Consider the following 17,468-nt stretch of genomic DNA (forward strand, 5'->3'; position numbering starts at 1 on the left):
TGAGGCGGCTCCCGCGGGGTGAGTGGGGGAGCACGTCCTGCGGCCCCGCCCCGCCAGCGGGGGCCCCCCCCCGCACTGTGAGCGCTCCCCGACAGCGCCCCTCCGAGGCAGGCTTCCTCCCCGTAGGACCCTCCTACCCAAGAGACGCCCCCCCCAACTCCTGACACACCTCACCCCCAGAGGGACTCCACCTCCCTGACATACCTTACCCTCAAAGCCCCCCCCCAAACAAAGCCCACTTCACTCCCCAGAGACCTCAAGCAGGGATTCACCCCACCTCCCTAGCACACCTCGCCCCCAAAGGACCCTCAGTAGGGACCCCTCCCCAACAGGCACCTTACCACTAAAGGACCTAGGAGGGATCCCTCCAAAGTAGCCTTCCTCAACAGACCCTTCCCCGTCAAAGGACGCTTTCCAACAGCGACCCCCTCCCACTTCCCTAACAACAGAGTGCTCATCCTCAAAGTACCCCCCCAACAGGGACTCCTCAACAGTGACTCCTCCAAGGCTTCCTCATCAGATAAGAACCCTCCTTTAAGAGATCCCTCCTCAACAGTGATTCTCCAGGGTCCCCACCCTACCAGGGACCTCCCCTTCCCTAACAGTGACCCCTTTGGGGTCCTGTCCCCAGTAGCGACACCCTCTCCTCAACTGTGAATCTCTTAAAGGCTGTCTTTCCTAAAAGCAACTTCCCCAACAGAGAATGTCCCAAGGGATCCCATCCCCCCCCAAATGACTCACCCAAGGACCCCCTCCCCAACAGCACATTCTCAAACTTTTTTCCCATCCATCTCTGACAGCCCCTTCTCCACTCCGTTTCTGTGCCAGCCCCACCCTGCTTCATTCCCCCAGCCACCCTGACAAGGGTTTTGGAAACCTACAGGTGGACCTTGGTACAGCGAAAAGGCTCTGGAGCCAGGCTCTTGCATTCAGATCCTGCCCTTACATCAGTCAACATCACCTTTGTGACTTTGGGCAAGTCATTCCATCTCTTTAGCCTCAGTTTCCTTGTTTGTAAAGTAAGGAGGGGAGTGCAGATCAGATGGCCTCCAGGGCAGTGTCTCTTCCAGCTCTAGATCTCTGATTCCTATGTCATCAGCCCTCCCTTCTCTCCCTGTGTCCTCAGGATTTAAAACCCCTGCTGTTGCCTTGAGGTGTGCTGTAGCACTGATGTGTGGACCTTCAGGACAGTGGAAGAGATTCGGCCCCCTAGGAAATTGCTTTGAGGAGCATGAAGCTCCTTCCTTAAGGGACCATTTAAAGAATGGGAACCAGCCACTAGTGGAAAGAGAAATTCTGCCAGAGCAGCCACTTTTGGGAAGCTTGGGGTTTTAGCTTCAAAGCTTCCCTGGGGGAGCCTGCCTGAGTGAACCCCAAGACTTGGGGCTGGGTCTGACTGGGAAATGCCATGGCCAGCAAGCATCATTACCAACCAGTTCTGTTAAACTATACCTTACGCTTAGGAAAGTGTGTTTTGCATTTCTGTGATAACAAGGTATGAGGGATCCCCCAGACTAGAGGCTCTTAATTTCCAGGGACTTAGATTAAAACTACTCAGGTTAAGAAAATCCTGCCAATAATCCCAGTTTCATTACTATAATCTAGAAATATCTGAGCCTTATGTTCTGTACAATAAGCATCTGTTTCAATCCCTGGGCATATGCAAGCTCTGTATTTTCCTTGCACCTTGATTTCCAGTTTTCCATTGCCTTTTCATCCCACTGCTGCTAGCACTTCTATTTCCTAACCAGGGAGTTGTAAATTTTGATCTGTCACCTGGAGGATTCCTCACACATATAAAGTCTTGACTTCGATTTAGGTTTCCGAAGTCAGTGATCAGCTCCCTTCTTTGGCCTTCCATTGGGCAGGATAGCCTGGTTTTGACCTGCCTAACTTTTTCAGTACTTTGTTTTTCCTTGAGCCTCTGTGGTGGAGGTGACTTGCTTTTCCCCTGTGGGGAAGGGTCATTAGGTGACAACTCTAAATGGAGTGGTCCCAGGCTGTAGTAACTCTCAAAGGGAGTAGATAAGTCCAGGGCCTTGATACCCTTTGTCTTGTACTCAAAAACCCTTGAGTCTTTCAGATCCAGCTCCTCAACAATTTCAAGGCCAAATCCATAGGAAGCTAATGTTGCAGAGATTGTTAACCTGGAAGAAGGCAGGTTGTAATAGGCCTGAGGTGGCCTTTTTGCCTTATCCCTAGATTATTGGTACATCCTTGGAAAATTGTAGAGAAGTCCTCAGCTCACTCATGGGTGAGAATTCCCAGGGCTAATGGTTATCGAAGTGTAGTTATTGTTGTTTGGACTTTAGCATTTATTCAGCAAATATTCAGTGCATGTTTACTGGTATAATTACAAGAAAGTCTTCTATAGTTTCTGGGGCCTCAGTGTTTAGAATCCCTAGTTTATTTCAAAGTTCCACTAGTGTGCCAACTTTTACTTAAAGACTTTCCTATTTCCCCCAGCACTAGTATTCACTCCCCTCCCCATTATTTTCTTTCTAATATATATGTATATACATGTACATATACACAAACACATGTATGTATACTTTCCTATTTCCTCCATGTCTACCCCGCAAAAAAAAAATTATCTTCTACTTTTTGTATATCAGGGTAGATAGATAATGTCCCAAGAGTCTTTGTGCAGTTTTAAGCTTTACTAGCTTAGTTTTAGTAGTAGTATCTCTGTCTCCTGCTTAGTTCATAAACTTCTTGAAGGTAGGAACTGTTTAGCTTTTATCTTTGTATCTTTATCCCCTGACTCAGTGCTTGGCAGATAGCAAGTATTTCATGAACCGTCATTTGATTACTGTGGGAAACAGTGTGGCTATTTGAGTCTCAGAGCCCCAGACTCTATGTTCCTGGTTCTGCTTTGCTTATCCATTTCTCCTTAGCTCCCTAGTCCTCACCAGGCCAAACAACCAGGCTTAGACTTGGGGTCAGGAAGACCTAAATCAAAATTATTCTCAATCTTATTAATTCTATGACCATAGTCACGTCTTTTGGGCTTTAAATTTCCTTCATCGTTAGATTGTGAGCTCCTTGAAGGCAGGGACTGTCTTTTGCCTGCTTTGTATCCCCAGTGCCTAGCACATAGTAGGTGCTTAATAAAAGTTTATTGACTGATCTACAAAAGAGGGATGAGATCTATAGTACCTACTTCAAATTGTTGTAAAGATCAAATGAAATATATAAATGTCAGTTTTATACTTGTTTTTATTATACCACTGCCTTGTCCCCCCATTCTTGTTATTCTGTCTGACTCAGGTGCATGTGATTTCAGATTCCTTGGGGACAGAATGACACGATGGATGATGGGGGCAACCCCTTCCTTCCAGACAGTATTATTTACCAGATCTTCTTGAGCCTGAGCCATGAAGATGTGCTAACTGCAGGGTTGGTGTGCCGCCAGTGGCAGGCAGTATCTCGAGATGAGTTCCTGTGGAAGGAGCTGTTTTACCGATACTACCAGGTGGCCCGAGATGTCCCTCGTCATCCAGGTCAGTGAATAGATGTTAAGGTTGAGGTTGGGCACCATCTTCCCTGGGGGAAGGAGAGGGTTTTTTTTTTAAAGTCTCCACTCAACCCCTAGGCTTGAGACATAAGAAGCTTGTGTCACAACTTGCTGATGGCTTGATGACTGGTTCCTGATCACAGTAGAATAACATTACCCAGGGCCATAGATTTAAAGCTAGAAGAGACAGAGATCAGCTAGTCTAATTCTCTAATTTTATAGAAGAGCAAATTGAGTTGCCTAAGATCTCACAGGTTCTCTGAAGCCTTCTATGTACAAAGCAGTGTATTATTAGGGTCTTGGGGAGATATAATATTTGGATAAGACAGGGTCTCTGCATTCATGGAACTTTGTATTTGGTAGTTTCTATGCAGATTTGGGGGAGATTGGGTTCCTGCCTGTAAGAATAATTGAGCATACATCTTCCTTTTACCCTACTCAGGCCAGCACAGGCAAGGGGCTGTGCTCTTGGTAGGTCATGCTATAATACACAAGTTTGCTCCTTAGAAATCATTTGTACTTTTCTCTTCTCTTCCCTGTTGCCCCAAATGACACCATCTTTTGGCTTTGTGTGGTACAGCTGCTGTCTCCTGGTATGAGGAGTTTCAGAGGCTCTATGACACCATCCCCTGTGTAGAAGTACAGACCCTGAGAGAACACACTGATCAGGTCCTCCACCTCAGCTTTTCACACACAGGATACCTGTTTGCATCGTGTTCCAAGGACTGTACTGTAAAGGTAAGGCTGAGAGCCTCGAGAGTGTTACTGTAGTTGCCTTGGACTATTGTTCCTGTTGAACCAAGATGCCAGCTTCTTCTTGGGAGCACTGGGATAGTGATCTAGCATGGTCGACATTTCTTTGTGTCCAAAAATAATCATGGTGACTGGCCAACGTGTCGTCACTACATTTCTACCCAGGTCTCAGCCTTCTGGGTCAGTTCATCCTGAGGTTATAGCTAATCTGCCTTCAGGGAAGTGTTAGAGAATAGGCAGAGAGAGGATGCAGACTTAGTGAGGGACAGAGTCAATGGCTCTTGTATCCCTTAGGGCCACACACCCTCTCCAGGGAGCCCTAGCCAAAGTCCTTTGCCAAAATGGGCCCATGTCTTAATTCAGTTGTCCGGTAGAAATAGGATCTAGTCTGAGGATCTAGTCTGAGAGGAGTCTGGCTCCTGACCTCCAGATTCTTGAATCAAACACAGACCTAGGTACAAATGGAGATTTTGGAAGGTTATAGGTGAGTTCTGTATCTAATTACAAGGAGAACTGCATTGATTTTAAAAAACAAAATAATAACAATGGAAAGAATGTGAAGATTTCAGTTTATACTTTTAACCTGGCTGATTATTCTAAGCATTCGGCATTTTAAGTCCTTGTGTCTGATCCCAAGAGAAAAGAGGGGAGAGGTTCGAATTGTGGCCACGTTGAAGCCTAGCTAGTTACACTCCTTTGGGTGTGAGATCACCTTCTAGCACTAGGGATCTTGAGCCACATCTTCATATTACTTAAAGGGAGGCTACTTTGGGGAGATTGGTGAGTATTCCCAGTTTTAGGCTTTCTTATAGTTCTCTTGGTGGGAAATCTCTTTTAGTCACCACTTACAGGTCTGTTCTCCTAGCTGGAGCTCAAGGTATGAAGCCCCTTTTACTCTTGGCGTCACCTCTACCAGCTTGAGCCAAGCTGGGCTTTGGGAGAAATAGCCCACCAACTCCCAGGATGGTTTTCTCTGGGCCTTTTGCAACCAGAGGAAATGGGAACCATTCCACACACAGCTGCGCTATCAGGGCTTACCACTTAGGTCGTTGGGATGCATTCCTTGGGTTAACATTGAGTATGGAACAATTACATTGATTTGTGGGGATCAGATTGTAGTGACCCAAGCTGGAGTGGGAATCTTGCCTTGGTAGGTACACATAGCTCTGACTCTTTCTCCTGTATCCATTACTACTGGCTTACAAGATTTGTCTGACATGGTAAATAGATGTTATTATTAGTGGGTATACAATCCTTTGAAACACATTTCCCCTTCCTTCTCTATTCTCAGATCTGGAACAATGACCTGGCCATCTCACTCCTGCATAGCTCCAACATGAGACCTTACAACTGGAGCTACACCCAGTTTTCCCAGTTTAACCAGGATGACACACTGCTCCTGGTGTCAGGAGTCTTCCTGGGGCCCCACAACTCTTCATCAGGAGAGATTGCTGTCATCAGCTTGGGTAAGAGTATACTGCCATCCCCTATCTGTGCACCTTCCCCCACAACTGCCCCCGGTTCCCTTTGCCAGGTGAGGTATCAGAAGCCTAGCCATATTTTACTGGGGGCTCCTCAGGGAAAGCCTCCTCCCCTCTGAAAGTAGGGGGAGAGACTCCCCTGCTGCCCTCCTTTTTACCACCATCCCCCTCCTTTTCTTTCCTCTCTGCTCAACAGACAACTTTGCTCTTCTCTCACGAGTGCGAAACAAGCCATATGATGTGTTTGGATGCTGGCTCAATGAAACCAACCTGATCTCTGGCAATCTACACCGGATTGGAGACATCACATCCTGCTCTGTGCTCTGGCTCAACAATGCCTTTCAGGTTGGGAAGACACTGTCTGGGATCCCTGGAGGACTGTAACACTAAGAGGGGGAATAGAGGCCCTTGGGTTTTTTTATGGCCAGGGCTCTTACATGACATCAAATGTGCAGGAAGGTCTTAGGAGAAGGGCCTTGAGTGGGAAGTCAGGAGCCCTGGGCTACATATACTTATTATTCTAATTCTGTGCTTGATTTTCTGTGATGCTTTGGGCTGTTCAACCTCTCTAGGTCTCACTTAGTCTTCCCATCTATGAGAACAGCAATCTCTGTCTCAGAGTTCTGTAGGTGTCCTGGAAAAGCAACCCATTCTAAACAAATACAGGCTTCATCGTGGCAGCTAGAATGCTTCTTACTCTTAGTTTGTCCTTTTCTTCAGGATGTTGAATCAGAGAATGTTAATGTGGTGAAGCGGCTCTTCAAAATCCAGAACCTTAATGCCAGCACAATCCGCACTGTGATGGTGGCCGACTGCAGTCGCTATGACAGCCCTGACCTCCTGCTGGATGCTGGACCCCAGCCAGCTTCTGTTGACACATCCCCTTGTCGGGTTTTTGACCTGGGCAGTGATAATGAGGAAGATGAAAGCTGGGTCCTGCTCCCACCAGAGACCCAGCTCCCAAGGGGCCCCAAGGAAGGGCTGCGGCGCTTCCTAGATGATATTATGGAGGGGAGGGCACGACCCGTCTTGTCAGAGCAGGAGCTGGAGAGCAAAGTTGCAGAGTTTCTGGCCCAGAGCCGGACCAAAGCCCCAGAAGCCAGCAGAGAGAGCAATGACAAGAAGAAATATTTGATCTTCACCACTGGCTGCCTCACCTATTCCCCACACCAGATAGGTAACAAGACAAGCTCAGATAGCCTGGTGACCAGCTCATGGTGCCCAAGGGAGGGTCAGGAGAAGCAGCATCCCACACAGGCAGTGAATTGGAATGTTTTTTGAAGGGAAGTGGGAGATGAGATCTGAGGAGGCCCCTGAGGATGAAGAGGTTATCTAGGTGTTCAAGAACAGGAAGAACTAACTGGGGATAAATAGAATTATCAGATGGAGTGGCTGAGGCAGAAATCAGGTTGAGTGAAGAAAAACCAGGAATGGGTCCCCAGCTCTGCGCAATGCCTGGTAGTGCTGCTGCGAACCAAACCACAAGGTGGCAATATTGTGGAGGCTTTTAAGTAGACATTTCCAGGTGGGTAACTATGGGGCTTACAGCCATGGCTTTAGAAGTAGCAATTCCTACCTGAATGGTTGGCTCTTACATTTGAAGAAGGTAGAGATATGACAGAAATTCTTGTAGCACTATAAACTGACAGACCTAATGCTTTTATTTCTGTGGCCCAGCACTGTTTCAGAAGGTACTCATACCCAGTTATCTGTGGCCTATTCTCAACTAAGAGAAAATTCAGTCCCTTAGATTCTGGTGCTAGTTCTTCCCTTTACTTTCTGAGTAACTTAAAACAAAAGGGCAGCTAAGTGGTAAAGTAGATAGAGTAACAGGCCTGGATTCGGGAAGACTTATCTTCTTGAGTTCAAATTTGGCCTCAGATAGTAGCAGTGTGACCATAAGCAAATCACTTTGTCTTAGCTCCTCATGCCTCAGTTCCTTATCTGTAAAATGAACTTGAGAAGGAAATGGCAAACCACTCCAGTATCTTTGACAAGGAAACCCCAAATGGGTTCATGAAGTGTTGGATATGACTGAAAAATGGCTGAACAACAACTTAATACTTTACCCTTCCTCAGTTTCCACACTTGTAAAATAGAGATGATACATGTCCTTCTTGAGACGCTGTAAGGAGGAAATAAAAGAACCTAAGTTAGATAACCCTTTGGAAAAAAGTTAGAAGCCCCAGAGCAATGTTAAGTAGCGTTATTGATGCCATTATTATCTTTACTCATTTTTCCTGTTGCCTTTGTACTCTTGGGCTTTGTCATTCTGTCTTAGTGTCTTCAGCTACCTTAAGTAATGCTTTCAGTGGGGGGACAGAAGTAGCAGCATTTAGGGCAGAGTAGAAACGGAAAGGACTTTAGACTTATCCAGGCCGTTTTGCTAATCGCCTGTCTTCTTCTATCCCTTCACCTTAAATCTTTCCTCTTCCCTATCAGGGATTAAGCAGATCCTGCCTCACCAGATGACAACAGCAGGGCCAGTGCTGGGAGAGGAGCGGCGTTCCGATGAGTTCTTTGACTCATTGGATCATGTGATTGACATCCATGGACACATCATTGGGATGGGCCTGTCACCTGACCACAGGTGGGGTTGAGGAGCAAGTTGCCAACCATGGCAGGCTCCTTGGGGCAAGAATTGGTCATTGACTCAGGCAGGGGTTGCCAGCATGGGGGAATCAATGGTTCCTCTTTTGGGATCCAAACTCCTCATTTCCCCTTCCCAGGTACCTGTATGTCAATAGCCGCTCGTGGCCCAGTGGCTCAGTGGTGTCAGACCCCATGCAACCGCCACCTATTGCTGAGGAGATTGACTTACATGTATTTGACCTTAAGACTATGAAGGAAGTGAAGAGGGCCCTCAGAGCCCACCGTGCCTATACCCCCAACGATGAGTGCTTCTTCATTTTCCTTGATGTCAGCAGGGATTTTGTTGCCAGGTACCATCCCCCAGGAAGCCCAAATCCATACATTTAAGCTCCCATCCCAACTGGAATTGACAGTTTCCTTTTTGGGGAGTGGGGTAGGGGAAGAAGGAAGATTATACCCCTATCCCCAAGTGGGGAAATCACTTGGGAAATCTGGGTTGAGGTGATTTCTACTCATTTACACAAGACCATATGAATAGTACTCGAGATGACAGGAGATGCTGAGGATAAAATATAATAGAAGCCAATAAACAAAGTTTGCAGTAGGACAAGATAAGACAGGACAGAGTCCTGTCATTGTAACCTATTCTTCCTGATATCTCCCTTTAAAGATTGGTTGTAGAATAGAGTAGAGGGACCTTGGCAGTCTAGAACATAACTACTTTGGGCTCCTACTACAAGGATCTTGGCCTTTGTCACAGACTAGGATCCTACCTGTAGTATCTACCCTGTGGTGGAGGGGTGAGGTGAAGGATTTGGGGTGGAACTCCAATTAGCTCTGACTCATCGTGTCTCACATGTGCCCAACAGTGGTGCAGAAGATCGCCATGGCTATGTTTGGGACCGACACTACAACATCTGCTTGGCCAAACTACGACATGAAGATGTGGTCAACTCTGTGGCCTTCAGCCCACTAGAACAGGAGCTGTTGCTGAGTGCTAGTGATGATAATACCATTAAAGTATGGCGGTCTCCCCGCACTGTGCGCATCCACCAAGCCTGTCGTCCACGGCCCCGTCCACTCTTCTTCTCCTGGCTGGGCAGCCAAAAGAGCTGAAGAACCCAATCTTGCTATCTTGAACTCCCAGGTTCTTGTGAGGGGCAGACACCTTGGTTTACAGGAGATTGTTCTAAGTGCCCAAGCCATCAACAAACCAGAGAGAAGCAGCAGTCAAGACTGGTGTGCCTGGTCTGACAAATAGGACCCAGTCCTCCACCAAGTGATGACTCCCATCTTTCTCTCCTTCAAAGCCTAGTCCAGGGACAGACTTTGGAGAGCCTGCCAAGTGACAGTGCCTGTCACACACTTTGCTCAGGACCCTATTTTGTTGATGGCAAGTTGGTACTGAGCTGGAGAATCCTTTCCCATTCTTGGGCTTCTAGTTCTGCCACAAGATGAGGTCTAGCCATTAACATGAACTGTTTGTTTGCAGGGCAAAGTCTGTGTTTGACAGCAGTGCTGGCAGAATTATAGGAGAAAGAGTTCAGACACAGATTGCTTCACCTCCACCCCCTACCCCCCACTCCTTCAATTCTAGCACAGGGACAACTGAGTAGAATTTATGATTAGAAATAATTTTACAAAATAGGTTATTTGAACTTTCCTCTTACTTAGGTTTCATTGTGTTCTATTTCAAAGCTAGGATTCTCAGTTTTTGAGGTTTGTATAAGAAAGCTTAGTTGTATAGGCTTACCAGGAACTTTCTACCCACCTGGAAGCTAGGGACAACCATTCTGATCAAGGACGCTCTCCTCAGAGGTTTTCACTTCACACGTGTGGTGTTTTTTTTTTTTTGTAGCACTGCAGTTTATTTTACACATGCCATTGACCCACTAAAGATAAATGTTTCTCCAATCTAGCCCAAATGAGTTCATTTGGTCTTTGAGATTTGCTTTGGTTAGAAAGAGCTTCTTGGCTTTGGTTGAACCCAGTTTGGACTTAAAGCTCTTCTGTTGCCTTGGCCTAGCTACGGATTACAAACAGTTGGTCAGCTGATAGAGTCAACCTATTTAAGAATGGTACCCTCACTATAGGGTTCAGGGATGGAGGTGGCTCCATACTCTGCTTTGCCCCATTCTTTTCCTAAATAACTTATTTTGAACACCAGCATCAGTAGCTCCTTTCCTTGTAACTTGGTCAGAGGCCTGTCTGGGAAGCTACAGGGAGGGGTTGCTGGATTTACCATGGTGAAACTGTTGGTATAGGTTCTTGTGGGGTCCTGGGGTCAAAATGCATGTCTGCCTTTCCAGTGCACCTCACTCCAGCCGTGAATAAACACTCATTGAATATCTCATCTTTTGTGTGTGTGTGTGTTATACTATAAATAAATACTCAAGATAGGTCCTCTGCTTAAAGTATACACTATTAAAAAGCACTATAAAGGCAGCATTCTTGCCATCTCAGCATTGGCAGTTGAAATTCTATGGTAAATCCATGATCTTAGGTTTGATGTCCATATGGCCTGAAATTTCATGCAGTAGGAAAGGCCACAAACTTCATCCCTAATGACTAGCCAGCACTGAGGTGAATAAATAGTTCATTCAGTATAACTCTCACAACTTCTTGTCAGAATTGTGAAGTGCAAATGCCAGCCTAAAATTGCTCATCTCATTTGCTAAGTGTTGCCAAACATATCAAGGAAGTGTTAAGATTCGTGAGACCTAAGATTTGGAAGTAATCTCAGAGTCATCTGGTCAAAATCTTGTTCTTCAGATTCATGATTTGAGTAAGGGATTGGACTAGATGACTGGCCTTTAAGGCCCCTTCTATCTCAAGTCTAATGACTCCCATCTGCTTTAAAGAGCCCACTGACTCCTCACTGACCCTTTTAGGAACAGAACCTCAGGACAGCTCTAACTTAGGATGCATTTTCTTAAGTTGAGCTATATTCTACTTCTCTGCAATTAAATTAGTTCCTGTTGGGGCAACTATTCAAATATCTGAAGATTATCATGATCCCCCTAAGATTTTTCTCAAAGTTAAAACAACCCCATATGATTCTGGTCACCTTTCTGGACATACTATATAGCTTCTCAACATACTTTCTAGAACACAGTTAAGAAACAGTCCATGTATTTTAAGTTGAATATCAAGGAGCACTGCAAGTCCTAGGAACTGAGGGAGAAGACGAATTCTATTCCCATCAATACACTATGCAAAGAGAATATAAGGCATTCTTCACTACAAAGGATATTTTTTATAAATTAGTAAAAACTATTAAAGCTAATAAGGAAACTGCTTTTCTCTGTTCCACATCCATGTAGGTTATCTCCATATGCACAATCAAACAGAACTGATTTATGTGAATAATTGGGTTCTAAAGCATTTTTACCCATTGAACCCTGAGAATAGTAATGAAATTGATTTGCATTAGTCAGATTATTACCTCAGTAAGGGAATGGGGGTGAAGGACAGACTTCATAGGAGTTGTCAGTAACCACTTTCTCAAGCAACAAGAATTTATTAAGCTTACTGTCAGGCATCAGGCCAGTACAGTAGTCAGTGGAGTGCAGGGAAAGGTTAAAAGAATCTTCAAACTTCAGAGGACCCACAGTGCAGCATGCCACCCTGCTCACAATGGGAGAATATTGGTGCAAAATTAGCCCTACATTTTCAGACACAGCCAATGTGTTTGTGTTTTGCTTGACTACATGTTAAAAGAGTGAAATTCTACTGGTGAGGAAGTCATTCAGGAACTGACAGTGATATAAACAGCCACTGATACATTTTTTTAAAAATTAAGGATCAGGGGCAGCTAAGTGGTGCAGTGGATAGAGCACCTGGCCCTGAAGTCAAGAGGACCTGAGTTCAAATCCAGCCTCAGACCAAACACTAGACACTTACTAGCTGTGTGACTCCGGGCAAATCACTTAACCCCAACTGCCTAAAAAAAAAAAAATTAAGGATCAAATCTGTTGACTTTCGACACGTGCGTCTGATGCAGTCAATTAAGTAATGGTGGTAAAAGGGGGATTCTAACCACTTCCTATGAGCTAACTCAAAAGACAAATGATAAACTTGAAGAGGTTCATTAGCCTGTTATGTAATAACACAGGAATCTGAGGAAATACCTCTTCCTTCCTCCTTTAGGAAGTCAAGGGGTAAGGAGAACTGGCCAACATTCATTCTGGTTCCCAGGCCACAGATTATGTGTCTATGGGTTTTCTAGCCCTCTCCTCCAAAAGAGATAAGGACTTAGGGCTTCGGGAAACTCCAGACTTCTCAAAAGATGTCAAAGGCAGAGCTAAGTCTGCCTTCAAAAAACAATTAAGTGCTTACAGTTCAGGCAGTTTCATGACACAGTCATATGAAAGTTCCTGGGATATGACTTGAATATTATGTGAAACTTGCCCTCCATGGACAGGTGAGATAGCTTGGAAATTTTGTCTCAATTATTTGTCCACTGGTGGCTTCTCAATTTCTGAAATTTAGCTGATGCTTTATAACTTTCCAATCTGGGGATGGAACCTGGATCACAGAATGGTAATTGGAGGTTAGGGGTCGGGGAATAATTTGTACCATAACCGTTTCTCTAAAATCTTTGGTTGCTATTATCCATCCCTTATTACACAAATATGTAGGGAAGATGGCTCTCACCAGAACGGTCTGAGCCATGTTCTAGAGGGTGGAGAGCAGAAGACTCTCCTCTCTCCCCATCAAACCATAGGACTTGGGCCCTACTATTACTCAGAAGCAGCCAGGGATGACCCAACTTTCCAAATTCTTGTCCTGATTCAGATCAGATAAAGCATCTGAAAGAGCAGAAAGCATCCAAATATATGTATGTCTTTCTCAACCCAAGTCTGCTCTTTCCACATCTGGATTATTTCACTTCTGTGCCAACAAGCACACAACTGCCCCTCCCTCAATCACTATTCATCTGGCCTGCTTCCTGACAACAAGTGACTTCTTTTCTTATGCTCAGGTTCCCCACATAAAGGTCACTAGGGAAGTAACCAAATGACTAACATCTATCTTCTAGGCAGTAACTGCAGAACAAGGAGGGTGAGGGGTAGGGGATGGGGGGAGATGATACTGAAAAATCCCAAGTAAATGATGGTTTCTAGAGAACTATTGAGTAGTTTTCAAATATTCAGAGAGATATGCAGTTGAATGCATGTCAACATGTCAGTATCCACAAAATTTTTTTTTAAAAAAGATTTAATAGTGATTGTTTCTCTCATTTGATAATGCAGATAATACAAATCATTGGTGTGGGCCCAGGGGGTGGATAATCCCTACTCATTCTTCCCCCCTTCCCCTCCATGTGGTATGCATGAACTACTTAGTTTAAAATTAGTAGGGATTGAAGGACATGATTAACCACATCCTATCACAGCAACCTCCCTGTGTGGCCATCCAACAGGATAGCCTTTGCCACACAAAGTGGATATAAGCAGGGAATCAACAGAATGAACTGACCTCCCTTTAATGAAAGGCCATGTTGGAAAATTCTTTGGCTGGCTAATCAGTAGTTACTCCTGTGGGCCAATTCTATCTCCTGGGGATCACTCTGCACCATCTCAAGGTGGCTCTGCGTCCCTGCATGATCAGATTTAGATGATCAAAGTGATTTCCTACAATCTCAGGTGCCAGAAAGGGGCACCTTTTGAGCCATAATGGGTCCTTGACAGCCTTCTCTTGTCAATTCTCCTGGATCTTTTTCTGCTCCTATGTGCTACTGTGGGCTGCAGAGTCTAAAATAACAACCCTGCTGGGAAGAGCCCTCTAAGCACAGTGCCAGAGAGAAATACTTTCTTTCTTGACTAACATGTTTCCCCATCCCCCCCTCCCTTAAAGTAAGTCTGCTATCCCCCACCCCCCTTATAACAACACAGATACTGTATCAAGTATCTTTTATAGGCAGGAGCTTGCAGACCCACAGCAAATTTCAAACCAGTCCTGGGTTGAATTGCCTATTTCCTAGAAGTGGTTGCCCATTCACTGACTCCCAATCTCTGTTGACAAGTCTTAAACCAAGTGCCTCTATAATCCAAGGTCTAGCCAGTGCCTTCTCCTCTTGGTCCTGTATATCACTCTTAGCTGAAGGTCAGGGCCTTTCCCTGCAGGCCTGCCTTGGCCCCACCCCTCTGCCCTATGAGCTTGGAGTGTGTTGGGGGGGGGGCTCTGCCCATAGGTGTGTAGGTTAGACCCCTGCCTGAGACACTTCCAAACCAGGCTGGCACTAGGCTCCCATATGTTGATGGAAAGGTGGTATTAGAGACCCGTCAAATCAACGATGGCTTTGATGAAAATGGCGTCATCGCGCACATAAGAATTCTTTGACTCCATTTTGGAGACAGGACAGAAGAGGGGGCAGCCACTGGCAATGTTCATATCACTGACTGGCCTTTGGAAAGAGGAAGATGTCACATCAGGCCTGAAGGCATCAATCACATGTTCCCGGTTGTTCTGATCTAGCAGCATTAATGTCACCTATGAGCAGAGAGTACAAACAGAAGACAGAGGAAGTTAAGTAGTTTCTTAGTGTTAGCTTGATCTGAAAGCTCAATTCGATTTTCCTATATTCAACTTCCCCACACCCACCACCTCCCAGGATTCAGCTGGGTGAAAAGCCTGGAAAGCCCCAATAGTAAAGAAACTGTCAGCATGTCACATCAGATCCCAAGCTTTTCAGTCAAAGCTTCCTGTTTTCCCAAGATCCAAACTAAAGCAAGACAAGATCATTTACATTCCATGAAGAACAGGATGAGTCTTGCTTTTTGCAACAGTGGCCACAAGTTCCCAAAAGTCATACCTCAAAGGAACCAGGAACAGTATTAAGTGTTTGATAAATTCTGGGCATTAATTTTAAAGAACCCAAATATTGTCTATTCATTGGCTGATTAATGTAGCCTGAAGGTGAAGGGCTACAAACTCATACTGACTTGTGTGTTATCAATCTGCTAATGGTCACCCCATAAAGGTGTCTGTTTATCCAAGAGACTGGCAAGCACACATTATTTTCCCTGCAGAAACTATATTTTTCCAAAGGAACACACAATTTAAAAGATCTAATTTCTTTTTCTTTTCTTTTCTTTTTCTTTTTTTTTGGTGAGGCAACTGGGGCTAAGTGACTTGCCCAGAGTCACACAGCTAATAAGTGTTATATGTCTGAGGCTGGATTTGAAGTCAGGTCCTCCTGACTCCAGGGCTGGTGCTCTATCCACTGCGCCACCTAGCTGCCCCTAAAAGATCTAATTTCTTCAGAGTCATTTGCAAATGTAAGTATGAGGGAAGAGACTAAACACTAAAAACAAGGCTAATAAATCATTCAGCCACCAGGTTTAGGACCAAATGTCAGGAGTATGTCTTCCTCCTTTTATTCTTACTAGGAAGTAGAAAAAGGCTTCGTCTCCTTCTGGATTGGCTCCATACTAGGATAAGAAGCACTGGTAGGTAAAAAAGCATATTGCTCTGGCAACTGACAAGAAGGAACCCTTTACTTATTGGCCCAATCTATGGATTGTTAATTCAGCTGATTGAAGACTGACTTTGGATAGCCAAAATATAAAATCCATTATCTCTCAATTAGAGAGGTGGTTTTTATGATTAACGTTTGTTTAAACTTCACATGCCAGATAGCCTTCTAAACCTGGGGTATGATTTATGGGTGAAAGACCTTCGTTAACACTATTTTCTACAGCAGGACTCATAAGAATTAAGCCTGACCTTGGAGAGTCCTCTGGGAACTACACAGGTGTTTGTGGAGAAGAATGAGAGAGAAGACAGTATCTGAGAAGCCCTCACTGCTACCAGAACTGAAAGACAGCCCCTGTGTTTACCAGGTCAGGCTTACCTTTTGGTTAAAGGGCCAACGTAGAAGTGCATCATTTGGTCCTTTCATCACGACAAAGAAAAGGGAAAGGTGGGTCCCACGTCCAGTGCCGTCCCCATTCAGATAAATTCTCAAACACATCTTATAGCCATATTTGCTCGTGTAGAAGGCTAACAAAGCGATGCAAAATGTACATAATAAATATCTGGACAAAACTGGGGGAGGAGAGAGAGGGAAGAAAAACCTGACTTTTTTTTAAGTGGGACTGTTCTTATTGAAGCTCTCCTGGCGGTTTCCCAACAATCAGGCTTCCAATTTCCAAAAGAGAGATAGAGGGCCCCCTGTCTAGAAAGGATTCAGTTTTCAGAGCCAAAGAAAGAAATGGCTGAAATGAAAACTGGTTTTTAAATAAAGCAACAACCCCCACCAAGTTAGCCTCTAAAGAAAGAGCTATCAGGTAGGTAAATGGAAACCAACACTTTTTAAGACATATTACTAACCCAATGATAAATTCCCAAAGAACAAATTCATATTAAATAAAAAACAGTCAGATAAAGGATTTAGAAAAGGATTTAGCCTTAACAACTTAACTCTAAATGCACAGATTTCAATGAAAAATTTGGAAGGGGAGGTAGAAAAAGGCAGAAGCATAGACACTGCAAAGATACAGATGAACAAACAGCTGGTCCTAGAATCACTGATGAAGCCATATTAAAAATAACAAGGATATGACAGGATGTCACAAATGCTGTGAAGTCTTTCCCATTTCAAGGTTTTTATCTCAGAAAAACATGCAGTTTGAATAAAGAGATCCAAAACAAAGCAAAGAGAAAAACTCCATATAAGTGCCATAAACTCAGGCTCAAAGAAAATTCATAATCAAGTTAGAAGTATATTTATGAATTTATTAAGAGCAGCGTTATGACTGTCTGAAATATCAAACAGCTCTTTTCCCTGATTTATATAAATAAGAGCTAAGAAGTAGTACTCCTTGGTTCACATTAGGGGAATCTTTACTAATCTCCTGCAACCTCAACTCAAGTTTCACTGAGAAAATTATCTTTTGTTACCTCTGCTTTTTCCTAATGAAACTTCTACTTTCCCCATCTCAACTGAGAGAAGCCTGGATTTGTGTGATCAGCTTCCCTCTCAATAACTTTAAAGTCATCACCAAGGTGACTTGAATAACATTCAGAACAAGTCAATTGCTTGACACTTTCAAAATGAACACGAACATCTGTGGAAAAGTTGCCTTCTGCTTGAGGAGTTAACCAAGATGTACAAGAGA

The 17,468-nt window shown here is 44.4% G+C and overlaps 2 protein-coding genes across 7 annotated transcripts in view; one reads left to right on the forward strand and one right to left on the reverse strand.

Moving 5' to 3' along the window:
* Positions 1-3,201: 3,201 nt before the first annotated feature.
* The window catches only part of TRAF2 (TNF receptor associated factor 2), a 70,636-nt gene continuing 56,369 nt past the window's right edge, over positions 3,202-17,468 (reverse strand). For 4 of the 6 annotated variants that reach the window (XM_078149952.1, XM_020981828.2, XM_020981830.2 and 1 more), the window contains 3 exons: positions 16,202-16,350; positions 6,449-14,838; positions 3,202-4,721 (listed from right to left, as the gene is read on the reverse strand). In XM_078149952.1, the coding sequence (XP_078006078.1) occupies positions 14,620-14,838; positions 16,202-16,350 (368 nt within the window). In that variant the 3' untranslated portion in view covers positions 3,202-4,721; positions 6,449-14,619. Of the gene's footprint in view, positions 4,722-6,448; positions 14,839-16,201; positions 16,351-17,468 lie in introns of those variants that run through there. The other 2 variants (XM_020981827.2, XM_020981829.2) reach the window with 2 other exon arrangements.
* Positions 3,311-10,696, forward strand: FBXW5 (F-box and WD repeat domain containing 5). Its single transcript, XM_020981832.2, has 8 exons — positions 3,311-3,503; positions 4,098-4,255; positions 5,562-5,736; positions 5,948-6,096; positions 6,472-6,928; positions 8,194-8,341; positions 8,481-8,693; positions 9,213-10,696. The coding sequence occupies exons 1-8, from the start codon at positions 3,311-3,313 to the stop codon at positions 9,457-9,459; spliced, it is 1,740 nt and encodes a 579-aa protein (XP_020837491.1). The 3' UTR covers positions 9,460-10,696.

This window comes from Phascolarctos cinereus, unplaced genomic scaffold (assembly GCF_003287225.1).
Source record: "Phascolarctos cinereus isolate Bilbo 61053 unplaced genomic scaffold, phaCin_HiC Scaffold_2;HRSCAF=192, whole genome shotgun sequence".
Taxonomy (NCBI): Eukaryota; Metazoa; Chordata; class Mammalia; order Diprotodontia; family Phascolarctidae; genus Phascolarctos; species Phascolarctos cinereus.